At 33.8% G+C, this 23501-nt stretch overlaps 1 protein-coding gene across 1 annotated transcript in view; it reads left to right on the forward strand.

Annotated features, from left to right (window-relative positions):
* The window catches only part of LOC144965109 (uncharacterized), a 37515-nt gene extending 15517 nt beyond the window's left edge, over positions 1-21998 (forward strand). The window contains exons 14-25 of the mRNA XM_078900046.1: positions 1-181; positions 549-697; positions 3979-4194; positions 5489-5706; positions 8023-8254; positions 8755-8918; positions 9534-9643; positions 11336-11595; positions 12398-12635; positions 15148-15257; positions 17282-17635; positions 19391-21998. The exon at positions 1-181 is cut by the window's left edge and continues 21 nt beyond it. Coding sequence (XP_078756172.1) covers positions 1-181; positions 549-697; positions 3979-4194; positions 5489-5706; positions 8023-8254; positions 8755-8918; positions 9534-9643; positions 11336-11595; positions 12398-12635; positions 15148-15257; positions 17282-17635; positions 19391-19846 — 2688 coding nt within the window. The 3' untranslated portion in view covers positions 19847-21998. The remainder of the gene's footprint in view (positions 182-548; positions 698-3978; positions 4195-5488; positions 5707-8022; positions 8255-8754; positions 8919-9533; positions 9644-11335; positions 11596-12397; positions 12636-15147; positions 15258-17281; positions 17636-19390) is intronic.
* The last annotated feature ends 1503 nt before the right edge of the window (positions 21999-23501 follow it).

Genomic DNA, 23501 nt, shown 5'->3' on the forward strand with positions numbered 1-23501 from the left:
GAAATGGCAAAAGATCTTGTTCCACTCTTAATCAGCAAGTTGGAAGAAGATGATAACAGTGTTCGTAACCTTGTTGGGCGCTATTTAACAGACTTTTCCAACAACGATGCAGCAATCCTGTCTGAGTGTTTTGATGAGATCATGAGCATTTATCTAGACAAAGAGATTTGGATGCTTTTGTGTGAGTCAATTTTGACTTGAGTGACAGTAGTAGTGATGGTAGTAGTAGTAGTAGTAGTAGTAGTAGTAGTAGTAGTAGTAGTAGTAGTAGTAGTAGTAGTAGTAGTAGTAGAAGTAGTAGTAGTAGTAGTAGTAGTAGTAGTAGTAGTAGTAGTAGTACTAGTAGTAGTTGTAGTAGTAGTAGTAGTAGTAGTAGTAGTAGTAGTAGTAGTAGTAGCAGTAGTAGTAGTAGTAGCAATAGTAACAACATTACCATTAATATTGCTATCAGTGTTAATAGTATTTCTTTACTTCATTGTGGATTCTATGATAGCTTTATGTCGCAAATCCTACATATAATTATATTTCTTTAAATTATTTTGCACCAGTGACTCTGTCGGCAATTTACTCAAAGACCGATGTGTCCATCAAGACACATTTCCAGGAAATGTTCACACAAATGCTTGAAACTAGCGACAAACAGGTGAAAGGAAATTTGCCCACGCTGTTCTGGGCGGTAGCAAAGAAGGAAGCAGAGGTACATAGTGATAATAATAATAATAATAATATTAATAATAATAATAATAATAATAATAATAATAATAATAATAATAATAATAATAATAATAATAATAATAATAATAATAATAAATAATAATAATAATAATAATAATAATAATAAAATAATAATAAATAATAATAATAATAATAATAATAATATAATAATAATAATATATAATAATAATAATAATAATAATAATAATATAATAATAATAATAATAATAATAATAATAATATAATAATAATAATAATAATAATAATAATAATAATAATAATAATAATAATAATAATAATAATAATAACAATAATAATAATAGTAATAAGAAGAAGAAGAAGAAGAAGAAGAAGAAGAAGAAGAAGAAGAAGAAGAAGAAGAAGAAGAAGAAGAAGAAGAAAGAAGAAGAAGAAGAAGAAGAAAAGAAGAAGAAGAAGAAGAAGAAGAAGAAGAAGAAGAAGAAGAAGAAGAAGAAGAAGAAGAAAGAAAAATAATAGTAATAATAATAATAATAATAATAATAATAATAATAATAATAATAATAATAATAATAATAATAAAAATAATAATAATAATAATAATAATAGTAATAAAATATGTGTCATGGAGAGTTGTTATATGTTAACATTGCACCTATTTGTGCTCCTGTTTCAAACCGATATTGTGTCTGGCGATCTGCCCATAATATTTGCAGCAATTATGATTCCTGTGTTTTTCCCGGTTTCTATTGTGTGAAACGGACAATAACAATTGCTTTCTACTCCTTTGTCATGACACTAGTCTATCTCAAAGTGCTTTCCGCCAGATCTAGCCGACCAAGCTACCCAATTACTGTTCGGTGGACAGGAGGTCAGAAAAAAATCTCGCACCCGAAATCGATTTCTGTTCCTTTGCATATGAACCGGGTGTTCTATCAACTGAGCTATCGGGACCCCACTCCTCCCCCGTATTTTGATTATCTAGATATAACTGCCGTAGTCTGAAAAAAAACAAATTTTATAAATGTTGGCCAGAAAACTTATCATCCATCAACATTTGAAGGACTAGTTTTCTGGTCAAACTTTGTAAAATTCAGAGTATACGGCACATATCTTAGTTTTTGAACCCTACTTGCGACAATAATAAGTGTACTCGTATTATTGATTTTAAATGGCAGTTAGAAATGTTTGTAGACATGTCTCTTATATTACACAGCGTTATGAATGAGGCCTAATTCATTTTTATTGTCTGTTTTTTTTTTAGTTTGTTTTTTGTTGTTTTTTTTTTTTTTTGTTTTGTTTTTTTGTTTTTTGTTTTTTTATTTGTTTGCCATTTTTTTCTTTTCACTTCTTTTTTTTTTCTTTTTTTTTTTGTTGTTGTTTGTTTTGTTTGTTTTGTTTGTTTGTTGGGGTTTTTTTTTGCTTTAGATAGCTGACATAGCATTGTTATAACAATAAGCAAGTCGTATGTTTAATTGTTATTGTACTTTGTTGTGTGCTAAATTAATCCAAAACCCAACATGAAACTAGTCCTGTTTAAACAAAATTAAGATTGCAATGCAAGAGGTTTGATCCATTCTGTTTGCCTAGCACTGATTTGGTAGATAGGTCTGGCGGATAATATCTGGAGAGTTACTATCGTGCTATCCAAAGGCTAACAACAAGAGATGAAGTGAGTAGAAAAGTACCAGAAGACAATAGAGAATAAAAAAATTTTCGCGGCGGTGGTGGGGTTTGAACCTGCGACCTTATTGGTACCACAACTCCGCCTGGCAGGTGAGAGCGTGGCTCTACCGTGTGAGCTATCCACGAACACAAAAAATATTCGTATCAAACTCAGGTCATTTCTAGAACTCTCTCTCTCACCCACTTCTGGAGATCGCGGGCTCGCTCGCCAACCAACCATCGCGAAGTTACTTGACCAGCAGTTAAGCTTAATAGCCAATATTCTCAACACAAACATATAACATAGAAACGATTGAGACATTGAGTATGCTCCGGTATATGGGGTGAATTTTTAATTCAGAAAAGTGAGTGGAGCAGGCACTTATGTTGGTAACAACAAGAGATGAAGTGAGTAGAAAAGTACCAGAAGACAATAGAGAATAAAAAATTTTTCGCGGCGGTGGTGGAGTTTGAACCTGCGACCTTATTGGTACGACAACTCCGCCTGGCAGGTGAGAGCGTGGCTCTACCGTGTGAGCTATCCACGAACACAAAAAATATTCGTATCAAACTCAGGTCATTTCTAGAACTCTCTCTCACCCACTTCTGGAGATCGCGGGCTCGCTCGCCAACCAAAGGCTAGCAAGCAAGTGTTAATGTCCATCTAACACTGCAGTAACCAGAATGAACTCTGAATTCATGAATCTTGGTAGCTTTGAATGACTGTTTACCATGCTAAGTGAGACATTTTATTTCAAGTCCTGATAGTCTCTCTCTCTCTCTCTCTCTCTCTCTCTCTCTCTCTCTCTCTCTCTCTCTCTCTCTCTCTCTCTCTCTCTCTCTCTATCTGTCTGTCTCTCTAGCTTTGAATGACTGTTTACCATGCTAAGTGAGACATTTTATTTCAAGTCCTGATAGTCTCTCACTCTCTCTCTCTCTCTCTCTCTCTATCTGTCTCTCTCTCTCTCTCTCTCTCTCTCTCTCTCTCTCTCGGAATATTTTTGTTTGTATGGGTGCCTGTGTGTGATTGTATATGCTTGTGAGTGTATGTGTGTGAGTTTGTGTGTGTGTGTGTGTGTCAGTAAAATTCATTTCTATGACAGCTCTGAATCTCCTTTGCGTTCCTGATCCAAGGGTAAATGTATTGTTTTACTGACCATATTGCAACTGGAAAGTTTGTAATTAATATTGAAGAAATTATGTAAAAAGTACTTATACTGAATTTTTAAAGTGAATATAATATACTTGCTTGTTGTAGGTAGATTACTTTGTTTTTGAATTCGTTTTCATGTTTATGTGGGGAGGTGGTGGGTGGATTCTAGGTCTTTTAGTTGAGTTTTTTTTTCTTATTTGTTTTGTTTTTGTTTTTTGTTTTTTGCTTTGTTTGTTTTTGTTTTTGTGGGGGGACTGTTGTTTTGTTTTTGTTTTGTTTTGTTTTTTGTTCTTGTTTTTTATTTTTACTGAAGGCATTAAAGCATGCAACTTATTTGTAATTCCATTCATATAATTAAATAAAAACAAAATATTTAGAATGAGCCTCAATGAAAATAAATTACTTAAATGCTACTTTTATTTTTCTAACAATGCCCTTGCAATCTACTCTTTTTCACAAATAAATAGCTCTTCTCTGAAGAAAATGTAAAAGGCCTCATCAAACTTGCCAAGACAGATTCAACATACCAAGGGATATATCTTCAAATAATTTCAGACGTTTGCAAGCGTAAGCCGGGGAAACTTTTACCTCACACAGACCGTATAATGAACAAAGATGGATGGAATCCGACTCTTTTGCCTATTGTAAATGACATTTTGAGCACACTTGCTTTGTATGAGAAGGTGAGAAAATGGATTGCATTTAAGATAAAATAAGACCTATATAAATGGCTTAATAGAAGGAACCAAGATGATGACGTCACTCAGATCTTTGTTATTATTGTTAGACAGCCTGTTATTGATTAGTTTAGACTAAATTATATAAATCAGACTATAGACGTTAAAGATCGTTATGTGTCTTGGTATATTCTATTTTGCTGGCTGTTGTTCGGATGGTGTGAATATTTTACCTAAACACATAGCATTAATAGCTTAGACAATTATACGATATTAAATATACACAAGGTTGTATCGTGCTGTTTATAGAATTACTACTATAGAATGTTATAAAACAGAAAGCGTCTATGGAACGAATGACCTACTATTGACATTTTCATTTGGTCTATAAATTTAAATATGAAAGCCATTTAATGACAAGATAATGTCCTCAGAGAATCGGACTAGTATTCACATTCATTAATAAATCCTCCCATATAATCATATACTTTAATCTCTCTTTATTCTATGATTACGGGAGTGGAGTAGAACATACTTTGCTTTAATCCCTTTCTTCTCCTTCAAATTTGATCGATGATAGATTGCTGCCAACCACATTCTTTTGTCACATGCTGTGTGCGATCATTAGAGAGCACCATTTGAATCGCCAATATTATCGCATTAGTTTGGCGGTTTTCTCGATCCGCGGACAACCGACAGGTGAATCTGCACACCGAACCGTATAAAAGAATACGTTTGATTTTCCTTAAAAATCATTTTAATTCTTTACATACTTGAGATCAACAATACACCAATATTTTAAAAAGAGACAAAAACAAAGATGAAAATTACAGGCTTGCATCATTACCAATTTGGATATTTTCAACATACTGATTTTCGCCATTCTGGTTTTGCGATACATACGTGCCATTTCGCCTTTGATGGCTCCCGTGTGATATTAGAAAACAATAGGAATTAACTCTCGCGGTTCGAGACTGCATTACATCAGAACGGTTGTCTAGTTTACAACTGACCTAAACATGTAGCTGACTTATGTGCAAACCTGCCACCCCCACGCCCCACCCCCTCCCTCCCCATTTCTGAGCTTAAAAAGCGCATTGAGTTGTGAGAAGTTACAACCCCACCCCCAAAGAACTAGTTGGGTACTTAAGTGAACTGGCTGGAAGAGATTTTCTAAATGTTGTTGGGTCCTAAGTCCTATGCTTTCGTCCCACCTCATTATGATCTTTTAAATCTCGGGATGAATAATATTTGTTTATAGTAATATTCAATATGTTATTTGCCTGCTCTCTATTTCCAGGGTGTTTCATCCAAGATTTTGGAAGCCTTTATCAACGATGTGAAGACAAATTCGGATAAATCTGTGCTAGTGACAGCTTTAAACGCCATTAGACTGATTGGTTTCAAATACCCGGATATTATTAAACCAAAGAGACAAGACATTGAAAACTTTTTGATTATTGACGCCGATGGACAGGGAATGAAACAAACTATTCTTGACATGATTGATGGTAAAACGTGAGTAGCAATTCATGTCTACAGATAACTAACTTTTTTATTCTTAAATCATTAGTCACCATTTCCCCGGCTTTTCTATCATAAATGCTCTTTATGAGCTTTATTTTTTCCACTTTATTTTTTTAACCATGCACCTTTTTGATGATAATAATAATAAATAAATTAAATAATTAATTTTTTGAAATTAATAATAATAATGATAATAATAATAATAATAATAATAATAATAATAATAATAAATAATAATAATGATAATAATAATAATAATAATGATAATAATAATAATAATAATAATAATAATAATAATAATAATAATAATAATAATAATAATAATAATAATAATAATAACAATAATAATAATAATAATAATAATGATAATAATAATAATAATAATAATGATGATGAGTATGATGATGATGATAATAACAATAATCATCATCATCATCATCATCATCATCATCATCATCATCATCATAATAATAATAATAATAATAATAATAATAATAATAATAATAATAATAATAATAATAATAATAATAATAATAATAATTATAATAATATGATCATTGTTGTCCATATAGGCAATGTGTTGTTTGGTTTACAATGTTCGGAAATACACAAACTCATTTTCTGGTACCAACAGATAGATATACATTTCCAAATTCAATTGCGCACCATAATTAAAAATAGACGCTCAGCACCAAAAAAAGATAAAGGGATATCAATTACTAAGTAAAGCTTTTAGCAATTTCGGCCACTGTATCTATATATAATATAATATATATAATAAGTTACATATAGGTCGAGTCGAGAAATGTATATACTATTTTACTCAATTGATAGACACCCCCGAGCCCAGTAATCTTAGGAAACTTTTGAAAACAGTACTATTCAGGCATGCTTTTGAGTAGTAAAAGTATACGTTTTGTATTACATAATGTCTGTGTATGTGGGAAAGAACAATCGATAAGAAGATTAGAAAAGATGTGGACATAAGTGAAGAACAATTTGGATGTGTTGCTGGACAAGAAAAGATAAAGTGAGAAATGAACGAAGTCGAAGGTTGACTGAAGTGAAGATTGCATCAATAAAGATGATAGAAGATAAATTGAAACGGTTCGGACATGTTAAGAGACGAGAGAGGGAGTGTGTGGGAAGGAAAGTATTGAATATACAATTAACGGGAAAGAGGAAAAGGAGGCGCCCAAAGACTTGATGGTTGGATAGGGTAAAGGACGATATGAAAGAACTGGGCCTGGAGGAAGATGATACTATGAACCGAGATGTTGTATGGAGATGTGGCATTCATTATGGCAACCCAGCAAAATGCGGGATAAGTTGAAAGAAGAAAATTATCTTTGTATGTGTATCGCCTTAGAATACTTTTTGGATTATGCGTGCTGTATAGATTAATCATTACATTCAATTCCATTACTCATGAATTGTTAGGTTGGGGTTAATTGCAATTCACGCAGTGTTTGGCCAAGCATATATTTGAGTTAAAGTTGTTTAACAAACAGAGTGCTGTGCAAAAAGAGGGTAGATCTTTACTGACTACTCCTGAAGAGTGTGGCTTAAAAACAGGTTCCAAGTAGTCTCTCAGAGCCATAAGGTCTATACCATGAAACTGACAATAGCAGTTGCTTGCTACTCATTTGGTAGAAACAGTAGTCTATGGCAAAGTACTTTCTGTCAGATCTAATAGACCCAGCAACCCAATCACTGCTGGGTGAACAGGTGATGGAGGTCAGAAAAAAAACTCGACTTCATCCGGGATCGATCTCAGTCACTTTCATGCGAGGCAAGTGCTCTGCCAACCGAGCTATCCAGACCCACACCTGTAACAAGCACAAACGGAAATCTGAAAAGCTGTGTATTAGATATTACCAGCCGAATCAGAGAGAAAAATGCAATTTAAAAAACATCTCAAAATATTAACTTCGTTATCCGTCACACGTCCTACCATTAAACCACAGAGATCTGATAACAGGGACAAGTTAATGCTTATATTCCTTACAAAGGTACGCGTTGCAGCTGTGGATTTTGAAGATAATTGATTTTGTAGCCATCTGGTGTATTTATTTGATGCACCCCTTTGGTGTCATCTAAAAGAATATACATTCTAATATTCATTGTTTCACTTGACCACTTGTTTCACATTATAACTACATTTTCAACACACGGGCAATCACCAAAATCCACACTCGCGTCACTATCTCCCCTATCATCATCATTTCTATTCTTATTTTATCCTTTTACGATAGAAGCTTTCCTTCAAATCCAATGAATGTAGTAAAAGCGATTATTCTCATTCAGTTCAGAGGACCTCAAAAAGCAGCTCGAAGCCCAGCAAGAAGCGGTAAGTGGGTTGGTGGAGAAGGTGGAGGATGTGGAGGGGGTGGTGTCATCTGTGGTGACTGAACTGGGAGAACAGAGACAAGAACTAGACAACGTAAAGAATGACGTCACTGAACAGTCGCAAAGGTTGGACCAGGTTGAAGAGACGGTCGAAGACACAGTCGAGAAAGTTGAAGAGATTGACAATAAGGTAATTTGTCCTGACAAAGTTCTTTCATGGCTTTTGTAAGCTTAAATCTATTATAATAACACCCATGACAAAGATACCGTTCAAAGTTAATTTTGAGGTATTTTGTCGATACAAAACATATCATCCAATCCTAAGAAATCGTAAGGAAATTTTGATTGAGTCAGTGATATATTTTAAACAAATGTTAAATACGCAAGTACGTTTATCAATAGATTTTAAGAATATTTAAAATGACAAACTAACAAGATCTAAAGTATATGTAAAATTAAACATTTTCCGTTCCCTCAAGTTCCGGTCTGTATTTTGTGACTTTCCTGCTCTTGTTAAAACCACTTCTTATAAATGCAATGTTACGACTCAATAACTTGTTGTTCAACAAAATTTATCATTGCATTTGTATCAAATTTTGTTACACTTTAAAATAAAGATAAGTGGAAATAATGAATATTTAATAAATAGCAGATGGGTCTTGTAATATTCCCTGCCATGTCATCCAACAGACATTGAGCCACGCGCCTTATTGGTCACGTGATATCTCCAAACTTCTGAACCCAGCCACAGAGCATGACTGGCGATTGTTATCCAGTCGCCTTGGTTACAGCAATGATGATATACGTGGATGGGCCCAGCAATCCGATCCGTGTATGGCTATGCTCAATGAATGGTTTGTGTCATTCTCACGAATTGCCGACGTTCCTTTTAAGTATATATATAATAATAATAATAATAATAATAATAATAATAATAATAATAATAATAATAATAATAATAATAATAATAATAATAATAATAATAATAATAGTAATAATAATAGATCTTTATTGTCCATAAATATGGCAATTTGTCATTTAGTTACATTCATTTAGTTATATTCATATTTATATTATTAATGAGGACTGTCTCAAACATTGTGGTAAATATTTTTTAAAAATAATATATATATATATATATATATATATATATATATATATATATATATATATATATATGTGTGTGTGTGTGTGTGTGTGTGTGTATGCACATATATACATACGTATATATATATATATATATATATATATATATATATATATATGTGTGTGTGTGTGTGTGTGTGTGTGTGTGTGTGTGTGTCTAAACCTTTTTCTTGCTCCTGAATTTGAAATATTAATATTAAGAATTATTTTTGAAGAAAAAGACCTTGTTGTGCACAAAGAGAATCATTTCATTAAACCACTTTATATTTTGGTCAACATTACACCTAGCCAATATTCAAAGACTACATCATTTTGACCTGCAGGTATGCGACCAGGAAAACCAGTGAGGCCACGTATGCAATATTAACATATTTACAAGAGATGAATCGTACGGATGCAGCCTTGATTGTGGAAAACGCAATGAAGAAAGCTGGTAAGCTGTGATGTTGATTTTGAATTGCCCATTTCTGATATTGATTTAAACAGACTTGGCATTGTTTTTTTTTCCGTAAAGGGAAAGATCTCTCAAAAAGGTGAGTTTTGAGGTGTTTCTTAAAACTGCAGATGTCAGTATCAGACCTAAGGGAGAGAGGAGGAGTGTTCCAAATGTTGGTACCTGTAGTGGTGCTAAATGCGTTGTAACCGTAATTTGATTTTAGCTTGGACTTTGGGACGAGTCAAAAGAAAAGTAGAATAATTAGGGGTTGAAACTAACTCAACAATTTACAGTGGAGAGCGAGAATTCATAGCGTTGAAAGTCTAGGACAAATAGCGGACCCTGATCTGTAACCAATGTAGAGCCCACAGCATGTCTGCCGAATGTGTCTTGTCATAAGTCACCATACCCATCTTGCTAGTCGGTTTTGGATTCGTTGCAGTTTGTTGATGGTATTGTCTGGTGAGCCAACCAATAAAGAGCTGCAGTAGTCGAGACATGACAGTACAACTGCACACACCATGGTCTGTAAAAGGTCTTCACTTAAGCTTTATCTAATGTGTGAAAGTCTGTTCATGTCTAAGTTCATGGTCCTGATGACTTTTTTCATGTGATCTTTCATTGAAAGAGAATTGTTCGAGATAACACCGAGGTTTTTGGCCTTTTTGCGACCGGGGCAATCTTGTGACCGATTGGAATTGATTAGATGTCAATATTTCGAAGTATGTGATCGGCACCGCGCAATTTCACTTCCCTTTCTCTCAAAGTTGAGCTTTAGAGTGTGTCTCATCATCCATTCTTGATTGAAACACAGAATCTTTCATTTCTTGGAGAGGACATGAAATATTTGCCGAGGTAGAAGTCTTAAGCAACTGAGTGTCGTCTGCATACATGTGGTACCTTACACCACGATCCACGATGACTTGCCCGAGGGGTATAATGTAAAGAATCTACACTTACATTTCATGTTTAAAACTAAAATTCAAGATTACTGAATTTATTTATATATCTATGTGCGTATGTTTGTATCTTTAATCACCATTCATTCAGCATGTTTAGCGGAAATAGCTTAAAACAACGATTTGTTAGTATTTCTTGAGCCTTTCTCTACCAATAACATATGGCATATGGATGATAATTAAAGTAACAAAATTGTATCGTATAAATATGACCTAAACGACGGCATTCACACCATTTTTTATCAATTTTAAAAGTGTGTTGAATTTATATAAATTGAGCTAGGTCTATATACCGGATTAAGACCCCTCAAAATAAACGTTAGATAATCTCAATGGCCAAATAAAACATCAAAAAAGATATATATAAGGCTATAACTGTATTTTTCTCAGACGACACGAGTCGCGAATTTTACAGGCCAAATTTCCAGCACCATGGAGAGGTACCTATTCCAGATGTCTCTTTCTTTCTGTCGCGATTTGTAAGTGTGAAGCAATATAATGACATTTTACCATTATTCATAGAAGTTATTAATCTCATAGTGGCTTTTTGACATTCCTCAGACATATGTGAGGTGTTAATAGATGACTGTAAGACAGCAATAAATCTTAGTTCAGAAGATTCCAATAAAATTGAATTGACGAAAGAGCCTTATATAAAAATACATGTTTTCTTCATCGTATTTACATTAAATGACATTAAATACGAGTATAACTTCATATTTGCTTACAGAAACTGTTGTGGTGGATGAGGAGTTTGAGTATGCCTCGCCTCCTGAAATTTTCATCAGTTATCAGTGGGGTCACCAGGAAGAGGTCAAGCTACTTCATCGCCATCTGGAAATGGCTGGCTATGATTGCTGGATGGACATTGGTCAGATGGGCGGAGGAGACAAACTGTTTGAGAAGATTGACAATGGCATGAGATCAGCTAAGCTTGTCATCAGTTGCGTTACCGAAAAATATTCGAGGTCTCCGAATTGCAATAGAGAGGTTAGAATATGTGGAATACAGATACTTTTTATGTCCCAAACATTTCTGAATAACCTTTTACCATTCCCGAAGAAAGGACGCTAAAAGAATATTATATCTGGCATGCTCATTTGTAAATTCAAACATATTTATTTCCGACAATTTGTAAAGTGTCTTCTATTTTTGACTTCACTTTTTAAGCTCTCAAATTTAAGGAACTGACAGGCATTTAAATGATGTTATTTCATTTTCTATATTTTGGTAACCAATTTTGTAATCCATTACCACACTTCGTAATCTTTAGCCATACTTTGCCTACTTGAAATGTTAAAAACCCGTAGTTCTCAGAGGGAAGAAATAGAAGTTATTATAATTAACTTTACAAATTAATATTTTACCTTTAACAGTATTAGATCTGCCTCTAAAACCCTGAATAAATGCTTTGTGCCACCAATGGGGTTTTTTCTGTTTAACACACTGTATTGAATCAATAATCTCTATTTACTTCTGCTGTTGAAGTCAAAGTTTCGTATTTTTACGAATTTTCGTAGTAATAGGCAGGTCTGCCTTTAGCTGGGCCAAATTTAGATTTGTTTTTAAGATAGGTTGGAAGGGGAAGGGTTCAAATATTCAACATGTGCATCTACTGTTTTGTCATAGAAAAGTTATAAACTCAGGAAATATGGACAATAGGATTAAAAGGATTTATTTCTTTGGAGAATGCACTTTTTTTAAACATCTTTATATTATAAAATATAACCATGGTTCTTATTAAATCAAAGTTGATATGTAATTGTAAGAGATTATATTTCTTAATTCACAGGTAAATTTGGCAGTAGGTGTAAAGAAAGCCATCATCCCCCTTCTTCTAGAAAATTGTCCTTGGCCACCTCCAGGTTCCATGGGACCCATCTTCAGTGAGAGTTTGTATATACAATTTTTCCAGACCGGAAAGGAAAAAACAAGGGATGACCGCTACTGGCCAGATGATAAATTTCAAGAGTTGCTGATGCAGCTCAGTGTTAATGGTTTGACACCGGATGAAGGGAAGATTGACCAAGGTACTTTGAAGAAACTAGACAAACATGTTACATACATATGACAGACACACATGACAGACATACATATAGATAGACGACAGACAGATAAAGAGACAGACATTTGAATAACATTAAGTGTACTCGGGGGTCCCGATCGCTCAATTAGTACTCGTTTAAAACGAAAAGCAACCGAGTTCGTTCCTGACTGAGGTCGAGATTTTTTCTAAACCCCCCCCCCCCCCCCGACACCCCCCACCCGCGCCTTGTTCACCCAGTAGTGATTGTGTAGCTGAGTCCGATAGATCTGGTAGAAAGTACTTTACGATAGATTTTGAACGTTAACCTAAGGGTAGCGAGCAAATGCTATTGTCCATTTTACGCTATAGAAACCGGTATAAACTCCGAGACCATGGATCTCATGGCTTGATGGGAGATTGTACTCATTTCCCGTTACAAATGGTAGACAAAGATCATAAGACCCAATAAGCCCTTCAAATATCATATTATAAATTGTCCGTGACATTAAAATACACGAAAGCAATATTTAGTGGAGTCAGATAGTGATGAAAAAGCAGAAATATTTCATTTAATATCACTTGTACTTGTAGTGGTAGAAGGAAATACACTGAAGTATTCACTCATTATCGAAACATATGAATTAGAAAATATCCGCTTAAACCGTGAGTTCCTCTGGATTTAAACAGCACAGCATTTGCTTTAAATAATTGAGAGGAGTTCTCAGCATATTAACTGAGAATTAATAACAAAGGCCCCATTCATATGGGGGCTAGTATCTTTCTATTGTGAGGGTTAGTATTTATTATGAGTTCTCTGGTTATTTCATTTTTTAGTTTTATTTCCTGGTAAAATGATCAAGCTCTTTAAATTATTGTTTTCGTGAGCGTTGTCCCTATTATCAGTGCCCATCGTGTTGGACACAACTAACGGACAGAATCGGTGACTAATGCAGTCAACTGATAAACATTTAAGACCGATTGCTATTACTTTACAACTGCGTTGTTGAGTTTTCAAAATAGAAATATTGGGCTGATGGCATCATCTGATCATAAAATGTCCTTCTTCTTCTTCTGTATTTGTTTGTTTTTGTTTTGTTTTGTTTTTGTTTGTTTTTTTAATTTTTCTTAATTTAATTTTTTTTAATAACTGGAATTTGAATATTCCAAGCATTAGAATAACAAGATACGATTGTACCAGTAATTAAAGACTCTACTTTCAGTTAACTTTCGTTTTATCGGTATCGTATCGTATCGTTTAAGAGCTAATAGGTTCGAAAAACCTTTAAATGCTCCGTGTAACTTTCATGAAAAGATAAAATTTATCAAAATTATATAAACAGCATTCAATGTGGAATAATAATATTGAGTATTAAATATCTAATACATAAATATGTGTCATAATCAATATTCGTAGTATAATTATCTCTATTTACATTCATTTGGCATGCCCAACTTTATAAATTCGAGAGTTTCAAATAATTGATATACAAATGCAATAATATCCAATGTCATGTTACATTATTCATCAAAATCAAATATTATGTCGGTAAGTTTTTTATCAATGACATTCTTTTAAAAAAGTAATTGAATTAGCGGAAAGACGAATAATATCCTTCAACAAACGTCTTAAACTTATCTCCCCTAGTGTTTGTAACTTGGGAATAATTTTTAAAATCATTATAATCCATATTGTAAGACCCATGCACGAGTCTATATATATGAAAAAGATCACCTCTTATCATACGATATGTTAGTGAATGGAAATTTAGATAGTTAAAACTTTCTAAATAAGATAGATGAATGTCAGACAAAAGTCTTGTAGCGCGTCTTTGTACATTCTCAGTCGTAACAGACTGTTGCTTAAATAAGGGACTCCAAATACTATTTCCATATTCTAGACAAGGTCTTATGACAGGCTTATGAAGTTGGACAAACGTTTTTAAATCAAGATAACTAAGTCTTCTGTATATAATTCCCACAAGCTTAGTTGCTCTTTCTTTACAATCACATATATGTTCATCAAAACACAATTTATTATCGAAAATTATTTATTATCAAAAATTATCTCCAAGTCCCGTTCTGAGCATGTAGTTGACATAACATTCGTATTGTTGTCACATATGTAAAAGGAAAATAAATGGTTAGACATACCAATGTGCAGCACTCTACATTTAGTACTATTAAAATATAGTTGCCAATTTCTAGACCAATTGTATAGTGAATTTATTTCATTTTGTAAGATATCTTTATCTATTGTTGGTGCATAAATTTTAGTGTCGTCAGCAAAACTTTTGCATTTAGAATTAATAGTATCAGGTATCCAGATCATTTATATAGATAATGAACAGTAAAGGGCCAAGTAAACTGCCCTGAATTGAATTAGAGAAAATCGCTTATCTGTCACTGAAATCAGAAATAAAAATTGTTCAATGACTTATTTTTACATTTTATTTCATTCCATTTTGTTATCATTTGAATAATCATTGATGACAAATTCGTGTCTTTCTTTTTAACAGTTTACAGAAACTGGTGGATTCCGTTGAAAGAGGAGATCATTATCGATACGAACAAAACAAAGAATGACGGTGTCGATAATAATGTCCCTAAGACTGAACCTCCTCAGAGTGTGAGTTGACATTTTGACGTAAATACTTAACTACAAAGAGACTATAGTGATATCAACAAGTGCGAATCATCCTCCGTTGCATGTTAAGATTATCTTATCATACTCCTTAATTAACTTAATTTTAAGATAGTCATGATCATATCAAGTGTTGCTGGATCTGAAATAGGCATTGGTGATCATGGCCACCAACCCTCTCTGTCCTCTGATCGTCTCAAAAACTCGATGTTTTATCTCATCCAGTTTGTGTCCTTGTACTTGTGACAGAGCCTGTCTATTGCCTTCATCTGCTTCTATTCCACTATTTTACAAACAAAACCTCTTTCTCGATATTACTCGTTCTGAATTTATGACCTAGAAATTATTGTATGGTTCTAGGAGAGAGTGTCTTGTGTCTGTTTGCTTCAATAGGTCCTTGTTTGTCACTTTTTCTGTCCAGGATCTTCTCATGATTCCTCTAAGAAATCAAATCACTGTAGCCCCGAATTTTCTTTCTATTTCTTTGTTTATATTCCAACTGAAGGACTGACCATATATAAGTTTTCAGTACATGCATTTTGTTATCTATTTCAATATAAAGAGGTTTCATATGTTAATAAAATCTTTAGAAAGGAGGATTTTTCTTTTAACTTTAGGATAGTTTTCCATCAGATAATATTTGATATCCAAGAGTTGTACTAAAGTATGCAAATAAGGGCATATTGTCTTTTAGGTGTTACCATAGAGATTTTTTTTTCGTATGTATACTTAATCTATAATCTTCACTGGCTTTTGCCACAATATCTAGCACATTTTGTAAATCTTTTTCACTTTCAGCGATCAATACTGTACCATTTGCATATCGAATGTTGTCGATACTAGTTCTTCCAACTTTCACTCCTTCAGGTCTTCAATGTTCTTCGTGATCATTTCATTGTAAGGATTGAAAAGGTTTGGAGACCTTACACAACCTTGTTGCAATTCTCTCTTGATCGGTTTAAAGTTGCTTGTATTACCATTGACTCTTGTTGCAACAGATCGGTCCCAATATGTTCCAACAAGGCGCAGGTCTTTTCCATCTATGTCTAATTGATTTTGATATCAGAATAATTCTGAATAATTCTTCTCGTTCAACTAGATGTTTGGCAAAAGTAGAGTGCATTGTTCGTCTCTATATTATCTACTATTAACAATGATATTGCCATAATGTCATTTCTTGTTACTTTATTTTTATTAATCCAATTGTGTATCTCCAATTTTTGTCATATTGAATTTATCTTTCTTTGCATCAGGATTCCTAATAAGATTTTAGCTGCATGGCTTATAAGGCTTATTGTTCTGAGCGTTTCGCATTCCGTTTCACTTGGTTTCTGAGGGAGAGCAACGAAAATCGATTTTAAGAGTAACAAACAGAAACATCAGATTTTTTGGGTTTGGGTTGTTTTTAGATGTTTTTTTTTTTTGGTCTGATCCGTTGTTACAAGATTCTGTTTTAATTAGATTTTTTGAAATATGTTTTATCTTTCAGATGTTTTATAAGATCTTTGCTTTTTTCGAATATTACAAAACGTCCAGATCGAGACGTTATTCATTTGACTGACTTGACATTCAAGAGGAACTTGTTATTCTGTGTATAGTTCTAGTAGAAATGCTGTGTAGCTCTGATAAGTTGAGTTGGAATTTTGGATATCGGAAAATTATAATAATGATCGAATTCAAATCACGAGGATATTAAGAGTTATAAATATTGGTACATACTCAATGGAAGTAAATCTGTACAGGTTAATTCCTCTCGTCTTAGCAAAAGATAAAATTTGTAAATGACAACTCTTAGATAAAATTGAGAAATATCACATTTTATTTGTTCCTGTAATAATTTGCTATCAATGGGTTCATGGATTAGGCAGCGTGGTAATATTATACATATCATATATAGATTGGTCAACTTTAGTCCTCCCTTACTTCTCTTCTTCTGCATATTTTCTATCATTTCTATTTCACCAATTTGCATCGAATTACTGACACTGACTTTACATCCACTTTTCCAGTCAGATGAAAGCCCGGAAGTGTTTATATCATACCAATGGGGAAAACAGAAAAACATCATCAAACTTTACCAACGCCTTACGTCCCTTGGCTTTTCCTGCTGGCTTGACATAAAACAAATGGGAGGAGGAGACTCTCTATACGATAAAATTGACAGAGGAATTCGTGGCAGTAAAGTAGTGTTGTCTTGCATCACCAAAAAATACGCCATGTCCGCCAATTGTCGTCGTGAGGTCAGCTTGACCGACGCCCTCAAGAAGCCATTGTTGCCATTGTTGTTAGAGGAAATGACATGGCCTCCTTTGGGTCCTATGAGTATGGTCTTGACACAACTTAGCTACATAGGATTTCAGCAGGTAGAAACTTCAAAATATGTTTTAAAAATTCATTCTTTTCTTAATCAGAAAACAAAATTGTCTTAGCATTATACCTCTTGCTAACACAATACATGATTCAGTAACAATTTGCTCATGAACAAAATCACAATTATTTAAAATAAATGCATCATTATTAATCAAATCTAATACTCATCATAAACTAGATTAGGATTGGACCACCTTATCACAAAGTATCAACAGACAAACAAAATGCGAAAAATAGAATGAGCAATTCTATCACATTTTGCCTTTTTCAACAAGTAAAAATGGAAAATTGACAATTTATTTATTGTTTTATCAACTAAGCGACCTCCTGAGTATAGCGTGAATAAATGTGATGGCTACAGAAAAAACAATAATGTGAGAATGTTTGCCTTTATCAAAACTAAAGGAAAAAGGTTTGCATTAAAATCATAATTTGACGAACGGACGTGTACTTATGGGGATATCATTGTAATGGAAATACGCTTAATCTAACGTCAAATATTCTCCATTACAATAATGTTAACTCGGGCCAATAATGGTGTTCAGTTATCAGCCCTGTAAATATATGTACGTAGGTCACATCTATTAATCATGTTATATCTAAGAGAGCCATATGCTCATAAATGAATAAAAACCTAAATCGCGAAAAGTGATCATTTTCCTTTTATTGAAAGAAAAAAAATGATTGTAGATTCTTGATCTGCAAATTATAATGATACTTCTTCTACTACTACTACTACTACTACTACTACTACTACTACTACTACTACTACTACTACTACTACTACTACTACTACTACTTCTACTACTACTACTACTACTACTACTACTATTATTATTATTAATAATAATAATAATAATAATAATAATAAGAATAAGAATAATAGTAATAATAATAATAATGATAATAATAATAATAATCATTCATCATCATCATCATCATCATCATCATCATCATCATCATCATCATCATTATCATCATTATCATCATCATCATTATCATCATCAGAATAATAATAATAATAATAATAATAATAATAATAATAATAATAATAATAATAATAATAATAATAATAATAATAATAATAATAATAATACTGAAAAGAAGAAGAAAAGGAATTGTAATAATAATAATAATAATAATAATAATAATAATAATAATAATAATAATAATAATAATAATAATAATAATAATAATAATAATAATGATAATAATAATAATAATGATGATGATGATATTAAAATCAAATTTCAAAATTACGAGCATTATTCCTGTGACTTCAGATTTAAACTTTGGCATCAGTTAATTTCAACAGAAATTGGGGAACAAAAGTTTGATGTCAAAATACTGGTTCCAATCTCATTGGAAGTGGGCAACCAGTCCTCTGGAGGACTAGATACATACTTTGTACAGCTGATCTTTTGTTTTCTGAGTGATGGCATCATATTTTCTAGCCTAAATAATTGCGGGCGTCAAAGAGGATCCTCCATCCTCGCCCTTTTAAGCCCGTGATGCTAAGAATCCTTGACATCCTGCTACTATAATAGTTATGCCATCTTTTGATTCAATATGTAATTTATTCATTATTTATGCAGTGTCCAGAGGACTGATTACACATTTCCAAGGAATTTGAACTGGAATTAAGGAAGGTGTGACGTCGCAATTTTTGCTCTCCAAATGAGATTGTCGATCATAGTAATACGACGAAAACATTTACAACGAATTAATAAATTTATGTTTCATTTCAGGATTCTTTACAATCAACATGGGAGGGTCCTCAGTTTGATCAACTTGTGGAGAGAATAAATTCGTTTGTAAATAAGGATACAACAATAGACAATTCACAAACGGATGATAAACATGGAGACATCAAAGATGCACAGGTTCAATATACGGAAGAGGTGATTTCGCAGCCGACAAAAGATAAAACTGAAACCACAAAAGAAACCCCTTTGCAGACTTCAGAACGCGAAGGTAAAAGCAACAACGGAGAAACTGAATTACAGGCGTCAGAGGATGAAGCTAAAAATATTGGAGGAAGTCGTTTACAGTCACTGAATAACAATATTGAAGAACTAAGACCGAGATCTGCTGTAACAAATGATATAGGTTTCCAAGGAAATAAAACCAAATATTCCAAAGATTCGGTCTTGCCTCCTACGAACCTAAGACTTCAGACATCAAGATCTTGTTGTGTATTGTGAATATTATTTATAAACTTTTTATGATCAGTTTAATCTTTTTTCCTCATACAGAAATATAATGATATTACATTTATAGTGCAAAATTTTATCTACTGAGCACAAAATTGGATTGGTAATGTCGTTAATAACTTTTGAACATCAACCTTGATTTGAACTAAAGTCTGCCAGTGTTGTATCAGTGTTGTATCCTTCAAAGCGAATAGGCCCATGGCACCGGAGTTTTCCCGCTTTCTATAGTATGAAATGGACAATAGCAATCGCTTGCCATCATTAGGATAGGACGCTAGTCTATCTCAAAGTACTTTCCGCCTGATCTAACAGACCCAACTACCCAATCACTTCTGCACCCAGGATTTATCACGTTTATATCGCGTGTGAAACGAGTGTTCTACGTACTGAGCTATCGGGACTCCCTCTAACAGTGTGTATCGACGTGAAATTTGCAGGTCTGATAACCCAAATTGTTATTGCTCATTGTTATAATAGAAATACTCTCAAACCAACACAAAATATCGTCTATTACAAAAACAACAATGTTGAACCAAGGCCATTATTGTGTTTGGTTATTCGACCTGTAATATGCAAACAATAGTATGTATCTTTTTGTCATAATTGCACATTTTAAATGGTTTTAATCCATTGACTGGAAAAATCGTTTTTCTTTTTCTCTCAGTGAATATACTATTGCACGATTGCATATGTTTGACATAATCCTGGCTCGATTTGTTTACATTACAGTCATTTTATAATTCACTTACTGCACTAAAATTAATCTTATGGACATTGTCATTTTCTGGGAGAAAAAAAACACCTGCTTTGTTGACGCGAACGCACACACAAACACACATAAGCAAACATGTTTTTAATTCAATCTTAGTCACAGACATATACACATATAAAATTACGTGCCAGTGTAAATTTTTGGAGTGTTTAATTATGAGGATTGAGAGGGTGGAAATCTGATTTTTGTGAGTAAACAAGTCACTTAAATTAAGACGAGTGCAATTCAAACTTTGAGTTGTGTTCTTCAAATAGAAATATGATGATTATTTTCAAGAGATGTTGAGAATGCAGAAAACAGCAATCCACACCCAAGTAAAGATCCCCTTAACGTGTTCTTACTACGTCCAAAATATACTACCTTTTAAGGCAAACTGTTTTAAATCATATTCGAAAGCTGAATGATTATTGTAAGCTAAATGCAAATTACAAACGAAAAGCTAATCCTGTTTTAGATCACCTGTATCATTCATTTGTCATCAGTATTACTAGGATATATTATAGCTTTGGTGATATAGGATTCTTTAGGCTATCTATTTGTGCCTGATAGCCATAAATATTTTTTGTCTGTAGCGATAATAATTAATTAATTGCCACACCCACTGCTGAAGACAAGATTTTGGAGACCAGTGCACAAACGGTCATGAAATATCAAGGAATATAACCTTAATATTTCTTTGCAAATAAAGTTTGACAGAGTTATTACCCTTGTATGTCTTATCGCTATTACAATACCTCTTATTAAATATTGTTCCTGTTTACACAATATGCAAGAATATGAATGTGTCCCAAAATGCTTGAGAGTAATAAGTCGGGTTTCTTTCCTTATAAGTTGTCATATACAGTCTGACAAGCTTGACAGAGTAAAGCCTGGCAAGAACTACTTGTGACCTGTCCCTACTCAAAACAATTAATTGATATGTTGTTGCTCAGCTACCAAACTTTTGCAACTTGTGTCTCTGCAAAATAGTTTCGAAATAATTTTGAGAGAGGATATTTTTTTTCCTCAAATCATAATAAATGATAGGTTATATCAAAACATATCATGATAAGGGTTGACTAGGCCAAAATATCTCTCTGAGTTGTATAAAATTGCTCTAAATTGGATTCATGAAATCCGGTGTTGACCTGCTTGAAATCAGGCAGGTATTTAAGCGCTACTAAGCAAAATTTGCTTGGACTGGTTGTTTCGTTGATTGGACGAGTTTTGAAACTCCCCACATAATAAGGGGTGATAATAGGGATTGTGTAGCTGGAACTGTTACATCTGACTGAAAGTATCTTGCAATAGACTAGATGATGGGTGTTATTTATATAATTATATAAACAAAAAATGTAATAAAAGTGCTCAACTCTTATTATTATATAAGAATCTAGTGTTATGCTGTTTCCTTTTCGAAAATTGTATTTTTTTTTCTCATTCCAGTAATGTGGGGCGCTGCAATGGATGTAATATTATCCACATTGCTTGACCAAGTTGTTTCGGGCAGCGGGGGGGGGGGGGGGGGGTGCGATATTTTTGTTTGTCTGTGTGTTTGCTTTGTTTGATTTTTTTGTGCGTGTTTTGTTTGTTTGTAGTTTGTTTGTTTTTTGTTTGTTTTTTGTTTGTTTGTTTTGTGTTTTTTTTTTTGGTTTTGGGTTTTGGTTTTGGTTCTTGGCTTGTTTTTGTTTTTTTTTTGATTTTTTGATTTTATTATAGTCTAAAATGAATAATTGTGCAGCAGTATATAAAACGGAACTCATCACTATTTATGACTAGAGCATTTATATAGCTCAATATTCACTAAACGTGCTCAGAGCGCTTTACAAGTGGACCCCTTGACAACAGCGACACAGAGCATGTACAATGAGACATGACGCCTGTAATATTATAACATTTTTCTCCGACGGAGGCAACGCTGTTAACCCGAAGGTATTCATTTCAGATCTCAGTGTCGTGATAGAATGTGAACAAAGAGCCTTCTCTAAGTACTCACCTAGGTGCCACACAGAGCGGGACTCCAACCGGCCCGTAGGGGAGTATCATACCACAAGACCACATAGCGGAACGCGCTCTTAAATCTTTAAAATCCATTATTTCTGTACAATGAGTTAATGCTCAAACTTGCAAAAATCATAAGGTGCAAAAAGACATTGAAGTTGAACTCTTCAATCTTCGGGAACAGACAATTCGACTTCGCCCTGGGAGGCACTACGAGTAAAGTCAGGAAACTGAAGAATGTGGTCCCTCGGGGATCTTTTCTGGCGCCAGTTTTATGTCTACATTAGCGACATGTCGAACATTTCCTCCCTGAACCTGGGATACGCTGATGACCGGGTGCTTGTTACTCAAAGTAAAGCGTGGACCCGTCTCGAGAGCGTACTCAGTGAGGAAGTCACCAGTCTCAAATCCTATTTTGACAATTGGTGCCTGTAGAGGAACACTTCCAAAACTGTGGCCCCTGCATTATACCTATGCAGTGGCTGGCACACCTGTAAACTGAACATCCTCGTCGGGGACCAGCTTCTCCCATACGAACCGAATCCGGTAGCCTTACCTATCGGGTGTAACTCAGAGGAGTTGCCTAGAAGATAGAGAAACGCAAGTCTTCTGAGGAAGCTGCGGGAGCAACTTTGGATGCTAGTCAAGCGCTCCTGATGACGTCCGCCCTGGCACTATGCTATTCCACCGCGGAATATTGCGCTCCAGTGTGGGGTAGAAGCAAGAACGTTGAGAAGGTAGATGTGAAGCTTCGTAAGTATATGTGCATAGTGTCACGAACGCTAGCAACTACGCCTAGAGAATGGGCCCGATAATGGGAGCAATCCATCCACCTGATGTCCGGCGGGAGACGATTACAAACAACTATCTCAATAAGATTTAAGAGACAGGGAA

The sequence above is a fragment of the Berghia stephanieae genome, chromosome 2 (assembly GCF_034508935.2).
Source record: "Berghia stephanieae isolate SIO BIC M18660-M18661 chromosome 2, UCSD_Bste_1.3, whole genome shotgun sequence".
Taxonomy (NCBI): domain Eukaryota; kingdom Metazoa; phylum Mollusca; class Gastropoda; order Nudibranchia; family Aeolidiidae; genus Berghia; species Berghia stephanieae.